Source organism: Lasioglossum baleicum, chromosome 11 (assembly GCF_051020765.1).
Source record: "Lasioglossum baleicum chromosome 11, iyLasBale1, whole genome shotgun sequence".
Taxonomy (NCBI): Eukaryota; Metazoa; Arthropoda; class Insecta; order Hymenoptera; family Halictidae; genus Lasioglossum; species Lasioglossum baleicum.
Genome location: NC_134939.1, coordinates 5968052 through 5977596, shown reverse-complemented (window position 1 = coordinate 5977596; position 9545 = coordinate 5968052). Strand labels below are relative to the sequence as shown.

At 35.4% G+C, this 9545-nt stretch overlaps 1 protein-coding gene across 1 annotated transcript in view; it reads left to right on the top strand.

Annotated features, from left to right (window-relative positions):
* The first annotated feature begins 1123 nt into the window (after nucleotides 1-1123).
* Nucleotides 1124-9545, top strand: part of LOC143213674 (uncharacterized) — a 22485-nt gene continuing 14063 nt past the window's right edge. The window contains exons 1-9 of the mRNA XM_076433728.1: nucleotides 1124-1330; nucleotides 1706-1901; nucleotides 2128-2363; nucleotides 2656-2864; nucleotides 3514-3931; nucleotides 4266-4394; nucleotides 5558-5882; nucleotides 7271-7488; nucleotides 7607-7807. Coding sequence (XP_076289843.1) covers nucleotides 1220-1330; nucleotides 1706-1901; nucleotides 2128-2363; nucleotides 2656-2864; nucleotides 3514-3931; nucleotides 4266-4394; nucleotides 5558-5882; nucleotides 7271-7488; nucleotides 7607-7807 — 2043 coding nt within the window. The 5' untranslated portion in view covers nucleotides 1124-1219. The remainder of the gene's footprint in view (nucleotides 1331-1705; nucleotides 1902-2127; nucleotides 2364-2655; nucleotides 2865-3513; nucleotides 3932-4265; nucleotides 4395-5557; nucleotides 5883-7270; nucleotides 7489-7606; nucleotides 7808-9545) is intronic.

Sequence of the window (9545 nt, the reverse complement as noted above, 5' to 3'; positions counted from 1 at the left end):
GCTCGAATACAAAAGTATCTTTTATTCAAAAATTATTTGAATAATTTTGTATTCGCCGACAATTTATTTGAAGCTTTGAATAAAATTTTTATTCTTTATTTTTATTCTATTTTCGAAAATGAATAAATCCATGAATACTTTCGGCAAGCTCGAGGCTACAATGAACACGACCGACGCCCGAGGGTCGAGCCCTGAGGCCTGAGCCCAGAACACAATAGTAGTGCAATAAACACGGCCGAGCAATTCCCCGGCCAGCCAGGTAGCTCGGCATGAAACCGCTAAGGAGTGAATGCTGAACTTATTTATTTTCCGTGCTGCCCTCACGAAAGTCACACGAGCTAATTCGTGACGTTCTGCCGATTAAGAAAAGCCTAAACTCGATGGAATCAGGACTGTTTCTACTGGTCTTATTCATTAAAGTATGCTCGAAATTTTTATTCAAATAATTTTCTGCCCATCATGCCGAGCTACCTGGCTGGTCGGGGGATTGCTCGGCCGTGTTTATTGCACTACTATTGTGTTCTGGGCTCAGGCCTCAGGGCTCCACTCTCGGGCGTCGGTCGTGTTCATTGTAGCCTCGAGCTTGCCGAAAGTATTCATGGATTTATTCATTTTCGAAAATAGAATAAAAATAAAGAATAAAAATTTTATTCAAAGCTTCGAATAAATTGTCGGCGAATACAAAATTATTCAAATAATTTTTGAATAAAAGATACTTTTGTATTCGAGCCTTCGAATAAAGAATAAAAATTTTGTATCTTTTATTCATTACCCGGAATTTTTATTCAAATAAAAATTTTGCCCATCTCTGCCACTAGGCATAGCAAAGAGTAATCTGACGAATTATCGTGGAATCAGGAGATTCCGCACAACGGATTTATGCCTTTATGGGGATTGGTTCACGAGGATTATTCGATAATAGGGCACTCACTGATTGGATCATGATCATCGCGTAATCCTGCCGGGGCACGACCCAGTAACGCGAGCCCGAGGAACCGCTTCACGTGAAGTCGCGATCAGGGTGGTGACGTCACGACGGGACGAGAAGGCATGTCGAATTAACTGTGTGGTTGAGATTTGGGCGACCAGGAACACTGGCACATATATAAAGGAAGGATTTCCTCGATTCAGCAGATCACTTTCTCAGAGTCAACACTTCTTTCATTCCATTAGATTTCAGTGCTTTTTGCTTTCGAAGTTCGTTGTGCAGTTATTCAAGATGGCGGACAACAAGTCGGACATTTTGTATTTATTTGACCGACCCTTAGAACCCGTCTACATGCTCAAGGGGAAGGGAGAGGTCGCCTTTAATGTACCAGATCATTATTTGGTAAGTATTTCTGTTATTTTTTAAAAATTTTTATTGAATTCGATGTTGTTAATATTAATAAATAAATAAATTTGGTGGCATTAATTCGCTGAAAATCATTTTCGTGCTATTCGACAGCGCTAGTCCGTCTTACAATACAGAGTGTTCCAAAAATTTGAGGTAATTTTTTCTTCAGCGAAAATTTTTTCCTTGATTTTATAATTGATGATGTTTGAAACTAATCACTGCCTCATTCATCAAGTTTGTGAAACATATTTTTAGTGGTCCTTCTATAGATAGTCTTTCTGTTGTTCCTGATGTAACTGAGAAAGTGAATACTCTGAGGATGGACGAAATTCTCGCTTGTTCAATATTTGTGTCTTTTTATTTTTTCAGCCTGAAAAGTTGCTATCCTCAGCGAAGAAACACATCTCGCGTGTCGCCGATAAAATCAAGCGTACGATTGAAGTGAAATCGATTAAAGAACTTCCGGATCTTACACACCATGAACAATTGAATCGCCACGAGACTTTTTCGATATTTCTCTCAACGCATCAAAAATTAGCAGGCGAACTTATCGACATTTTCATGGGTTCGTAACATTTCACGGTTCATATTATGAAAACTGTTACATAAAATATCAAATTGCAAAGACATTGGAAGAATTCATGAATACTTTTACACTTTTCAATTTATTACGATTATTGAAAGAAGGTGTACACTTTTATTTAAAATCTTACAATCGATTAAGAATATTTTTTATTTTGCATAAAGACCTGCAGTCTACACACTACTATATCTAATATAATATTTTACAGGCACGAAGACGTACGATGATTTCTTATCGATAGCAGTGTACTTTCGTGATCGTCTGAACGTAGAATTGTTTATGTATGCTCTCTCAGTAGCCATTTTACATCATCCTGAGACGAAGCATCTGCCAATACCACAATTATATAAAATATTTCCTCACGTATTTGTGAATGATCTGGTTTTAACTAAAATCAAGGAGAACGTTAATCTTATGTCTGCAGAGTATGGCGTACACGAAGCTGTAAGTAACATTTTCACATATTTAATAGGATTGTCTTAATTTATCACAGCAAAAATAATATTTTTTCGCATGAGACTTTGTTTTTAAGAAAATCGAAAATAAGAAAATAAAGTTTTGGAAACTATTGCAACTAACATTTTCGTCTTACTTTTTAATGGAGTTACAAGTACTTCCCAGTTGTAGCGCCATTTCGAAAAACTCTCTCTGTTTACATGATTAGGCTTAATGACTTTGTAGTACTTACAGTATTCGGAGAATTTTGTTAAAACCGAAATATTTTTATTGAATCTAGACTGGAGTTGACATTATTACTAGAGATTACACCGCATCGGATCTTAACATGGAACATCGTCTTGCATACTGGAGAGAAGATATTGGGCTTGATTTGCACCATTGGCATTGGCATTTAGTTTACCCGTCCGCAGCGAAAACGATAAAAATTGTCAACAAAGATCGTCGGGGTGAACTGTTCTACTACATGCATGAACAAATGATGGCCCGGTACGTGTTACATTACAGTGTGTCCTACGAACTCTGTCCACCTGAAATATCTTCATTTTTTAGACAACACGCGAAAATGTTTCGAATAAAAGTAACAAGATTTAAACCAATTAATAATTAAACTATAACAATATCAACAAAAACTAATAGCATACCTATTTTATTTCTAAAATCGAGAGACTTCTAGCTGACGAAGGACATTGTTTCCTAATTCTAATTTTTATTAAATAATGTTTGAAAATGAGATTCGCATAGAGAATTGAAAGTCACTTTGGTTTTCGAAAATAAAACGGCTTATTTCGTATTCAATTTCAATATAATGGTAAATTCGGAATAAAAAACTACTGAGATACATTTGTGTACTTGCCGTTAGATTTACAAAAGGTACGTTTGAAATTTTCATTATAGACTTTTTAAAAAAAGCTGAAAATCCTGACCTGCACTTTTCTTTCGGTGACTACGACAAATTACAATGTAAGCAAATTTTTTTGATCCGTTATCTACTAGATTACTTCTTCTAGTATCCCAAAAAAATTTCAAATTTTGTGGTCGAATTTTGAAAAAGTTATCCCTTTTTAAATGTTGTGCTTTGTCGACTTCTGTACATCGTTATTAGATGTCAACTCCAAATTGCCTGTTGCGTTTTCAGGTACAACTGTGAACGTTTGTGCAACAAACTGCTACGTGTGAATCACTTTATCAACTGGCGGGAGCCAATCACTGAAGCTTACTTCCCAAAACTGCTGCACGCTCCCAGTGGTCGTACCTGGCCAGCTCGTTCTAGCGAATCTGTTCTCCGCGATATACAACGACCAGAAAACAGTGAAGAGTTCACCATCCACGATCTAGAAAGATGGCGCGAACGCATATTCAACGCGATCCATACCGGATCAGTGATGAATACAAATGGCGAACAAGTAACATTGACCGAAGAAAAGGGCATCGATATGTTAGGGAATATCGTGGAATCCAGTATGTTGTCTCTTAATCGAGAGTTTTACGGCGACCTTCATAACAAAGGCCATATTGCTATTGCTTATTGCCACGATCCAGACAATAGTAACATGGTAATTACATAAATTGTTTACATAAATAGGACTGTGTGATCTGCTTTCACGATATTGTAAGGGACTTGACGATTCGGAACACAAATTAATTGATATTTTTTAACAAATGTTTTAGCTTAACTCTCTTTTAACTTAACATACAAAAATGACACAACTCTATTTATTTAGATTTTATTTAGTTCTTGGATAATTATATAAATAATATAATCATAATTTCAATAATTGTGAAATGAAAATATAAAACCGGTCATCTGACCGGCAGTGGTAGGTTTAAACCAGTACTAATTTTGCAGTGCAAGTAATAATAATATTTTGGTGCGTATGGTATTTTTAGGAAGAGATGAGCGTTATGGGTAATCAATCCACTGCCCCGAGGGATCCCATATTCTACAGATGGCATGCTTTTATTAATGATCTTTTCTTGGATTATAAAAACACTCTGCTACCGTATGAAATTTCGCAGGTTAGTACGTGTACACATGAAAAGTCCAGAAGTCAATTAGTAAATCCAATTTTCTCATATCAATTGATTGGAGCCATAACAGTTTATTTGTATGTTATCATTTAATAAATATTGGGTTGGGAAGAAAGTTCGTAGCGTTTTCAAATTCGGAATCGAAGATAAAATTAAGGTATTTATTCATATGTTTATTCAATAACACGAGAAGTTACCTCGAAAATGGTAAAAAGTAATAAAACAGGATGGAAAATATGTGACTGAATAAATCTGTGAATAATATCTGAATTTTAGCTTTCAATTTTAATTTACAAACGCTACGAACTTTCGTTCCAACCCAATACATACATATATTCTTCTAAAACTTTATACAGGGTAGGCCGGAAATCGTAGTACAACTAGGTTGGCGGGTGATTCTGCATGTGAAGAAAAATCGGAAAGAAGGAATAAAATTTTTTCTTTCGACGCTTCGTTGTCGAGAAAATCGAGTTTAAAGGTCAGTTAGTTTCGCGTGTTTCAGTCAGAGTTGGGCATTATTTAGATAAAAAATTATTTCAATAACGATTCCAATTAAAGATACAAAATTTTTATTCGTTATTCGAAGGTCCGAAAAAAAGGTATCTTTTGTTTAACTCGTTATTTAAATAATTTTATTCGTCGAATAATAGATAACTTTTTTATTTGAAGCTTCGAATACAATTTTCATCTATTATTCGAAGGCTTGGAATAACTTTCGAATAATTTCGGCCAGCTCGAGGCTCGAAATACGCAAGGAGTAAAATTGTTTGGTCATGGTCAGACGCATCAGACGGTTCCTACTTTCGATATTCTCGTAAACGAAGCTCCGGACGAAAAAATGGTATACTGAAATCTTGTCTTAATTTTTCACGTAGAATCACCCCCTGCCCGATTGTAGTATGATTTCCGGTCCGCCCTGCATATACTGGTACTTTCTGCAAGTTTTAAAGGACGCAATTAATTGTCTCACAATCAGTTTTGAATCTCAGGGACTTACATTGGCTTGAGCCCTGAATATTTAAATATGTATATTTCAATGTGGTTGGAAGAAACTAATTAATAAAGTCCTTAATAAATATCCCAGTCTTTTCTAAACAGGTCACGTGTGTGATAAAAAAATATTAACTAATACTACACTTTGGCATTTGTAGTTGGATTATCTAGGTATCGAAGTAGAAGATGTTAAATTGACAACTAATAACGAGGACAACGTTGTACATACTTTCTGGACTAAGAGCGAAGTGGATGTGTCATCTGGATTTAACTGGTTCCCTCCAAATGACGTACGCGTTAAGTTTACCCACTTGAATCATACCCACTTTACATACACAATCACTGTTAACAACACCACTACCGAATCAAGAAAGGGAACAGTTCGAATTTTCATCGCTCCGATGGAAGACGAACGTCACAAACCGTTTAGTTTTGCTAAACAAAAGGATTTGATGATCGAAATGGACAAATTTTCTGTGACACGTATGTTATCTTTATTATACATAATACATGTTTAGTTACTTCTCACAATTGTACTAAATTACTCGTAAAATATAATGTAACAGGCAACTAAAGGTATAACTAGGGGCAATTCTACATAAACAAAATAAGTCGAAAATGTAGAATAAAATTTTTTTATGTAAAGCTTTGTTTCCGAGAACAGGGGCCTCAAGTGAGAAAATTTTATTCTACAATTTTGAAAAAATCAAAGTATACTGAAGATTTTGATTGATGCGATAGCGGCAAGTCGGCTAAAGATTCTTTGAAGTATATCGGACAACTGGCTCTTGAGATATCGTGTCAGATCCGAAAATAATCTCATAGAGATATCTGTATGCTTGCTTTAATCATTTGTTACTTTATTCTTTTGACTTAGTTTTTACTTCCGGGCAATCATGCCATTCCAGAGGTTTGTCGAGTCGGGCCGCGTTGCCTCTATGTATAAGTAATGGCCCGTATCAGGGCAAATTCGTAGCAATTGTAGATGTCATTGACCAAAATCGGCTTTTGTTTGATGGACCTGCATCACATGTTCCGCGTACTGAAATGAGATTAAATCAACTTTATTTATCCAAATTCCGTATCCGTTTCCCATATACTGGTTCTACTAGTGTTGTACGCAAAGCGTGGGAAACAGCGAACATCGTGAGACATCATGAGACTCTCTTAAGGAGTAGTTCAATACTGGAAATAATTCGTGTTATCTCAAGTGACATAATGTAGTAACTTGAGTAAGTTCTTGCAGTAATTATTAAACTCATTTTAGATAAAGCACACTGATACAATAATAATTATTATTAGGTTGGTCTGGGTTAGGTGCAATAGATATTCAGTGGTAACAAATTCGTTCGGTTCTCTTCGATATCTTCTGTTTATTTAAATAACAAAATGATGAACTGATCAATCAATTATATAAATTGGAGATTATATGTGATTATATGAAACATATTGTTACAATTAGAATATAGTTACATTTGCAACCGGACATGTTACAATAGGTTTTTATTAGTACGTACTAAGTAGACTGCGGTTTTAATGCATTTATAACAAAAATTGGTACGTAAAGTTTAAATCAGTGGACATATTTAAAAAATTTAAGAACGACAACGTATTTGTTCCAGTGTAATAAAATAATTAAAAGAAGAAAGAAATTTTTATTTAGCCTCTATGTCTTGGAATCGGCTCAGACATTTTTTATTTTGCATAATGATCCGCAGTCTAGTAACAAGTAATATGAATAATAAAATGAACCAGAAAAATTGTTAGCAAAGCACGAAGCTAATTGTGCCAATCTAACAATCAGTTTTCGCGTTGGCTAAAGTATTAAACTTAGATACAATAAAATATAGAATGCATTTTTAACGTTATAGTGAAACCAGGACGGAACGTAATTCAACAGAAGTCAACAGATTCATCGGTAACTATACCTTTCGAACAAACGTTCCCGCATAAAGATACACACATATGTCCTGAACGTGACAATTTCTGTGGATGTGGATGGCCACAACATCTCTTAGTACCTAAAGGTGTCAAGGGAGGCTTTCCTATGGTGCTTTTTGTTATGGTGTCAGATTACACTCACGATGTTGTAAGTAAATACGAATCGACACAGTTGAAAAGTGTTATTTAGTTCGGTGATATACTAATATTATTTAGGAAACGATGGGGAATAATCGAAGTAAAATAGTTTATTTTTCAATGTTTAGGTCGAACAGGTTGAATCGTCTAGCTGTAAGGATGGCGTCAGTTACTGTGGCTTGAGAGATAAGAAGTATCCCGATGCACGTGCCATGGGCTATCCGTTCGATCGTCCACCTCACGAAAAAGTGAAACACTTGTCCGCCTTTCTAACTAAAAATATGAAAACCAATTGCGTGATGATTAAGTTTGACGATAAAATGCCTGACGCTTAATAACGTGATCCCTATGTCTAATATATGCTGACTTTAACGAAAACCATGTTGCTATATTGAATTACAATGGTGATTTTTAAAATATGAGATATGCTAAGAAAGCCAAAAAGGGTAATTTCAATCATGAAGATTAATCTTTAACTAATTGCAAGGCATAAAAAGTAAAAAAAAAAAACATGATATTTATATCAACTTATACTTATAATGTGTAGTTGTGTACAAAACAAAATATCTTCTTCTGTTACTGAATGTTTAATCAGTTAGAAAAGTATGTGGTAAAATTAGATACACATGTCAGGAGAAGAAATAAAATTGTAAACAATGAAGTCTATAATAAAAATTGTCATAAAAACCAATATTGCATTGATTTCTACTTTATTTCATTACACATACATTTGTCAGATGTTCTCTTAATTTACTGATATTATTAATAAATTCTGTTTTTAATAAATGTTTTCTAAATAACCGTATTTTATACCATCAATTCAAATTACTGTAACATTATAATACAAAAATGGAAGTGTTGGAAGCAATATAGCACGGCGTGGATTAAAAATGTGGAACACAACTTCAGAGTAATTGAAGTCGAGCAACAAATTAATTGGATTCAGTCTACCTCTACTTTGCAGTAGCAACAGGGCAACAGCTAGGAATATAATGATAATATGGAGTATAGTTTATATGCAGGACAAACAAATGTGCATTTGACTAGTCATGCGATGTATACTTTCAAATCACGCCAGTGGCGGTCACCACTAGAACGGTCTGGGTAGGTCGTTTGACAGGTTACGGCGCGGCGCGGCTGTCACGCGGCACAATCGAGGAAAGAAGAAAACTAACGTATAGTCATCGAACTAACACTCGTGCTTTAGCGCGATTGAAATAAAAGAAAGATTAACTCGTGAAAAGATATATCTTACGACTCTTACAAGGTGAGGTGAAGCGAAATGACATGTGTTCGTGAGAAAAGACAATCTTTTTATTACCATCGTTACAGTGACTCATCGGGCATATATACATAATGGGTCTTATCGGCGCATAGTGCGGGGTATCGATTGGGTGTCAGGTGAATTGTCTATCGAATGGTTTTCTTATCAGCATGTCATGGGGATATCGATTTGGATATTCATTGAGGTGTCGGTTGAGGTATCGATTGAGGTATTGATTATGTTTCGAATCGCATATGGTTACACGGCGAACGGCCGCGCTAGTGGTGTGAGCGCCACTGAAAGTGCTGATGCGGTCCTGGTGCGTTCTAGTAGGCGGCAAAACCACCAGCGCGGCGCACAGTGGGACCTTTCGTCCAAATCGGAGACAAAATCAAAGAACTTTCGATAGAAATGAGGTAGAGCGATGAAATTTTTTTAAAATGAAAGCTGAAACTTTGCAGAATATGGGAAAAATAGGGAGATTATGGTAAGAACGTTTTTTAACGTTGAGAAAATTCGTTAAACTTGCACAATTTCAAGAAAATTGTGGTTTTTCCAATACCACGTGCGGAAAAAATTTTTGTTGAACATGCTGTACTTCATTTCCCGTAGATTTTTTCACGCTGATTTCAAATCTGGTCTCAAAATTTGTCAACGACCTCAGGATATTGCGAAATCGATTTCTTGAATTTCTACATGTTTAACGAATTTTCTCAAGATTAAAAACCGTTCGTACAGTAATCTCCCTATTTTTCCCATATTCTGCAACGTTTCAGTTTTCATTTTAAAAAAATTTCATCCCT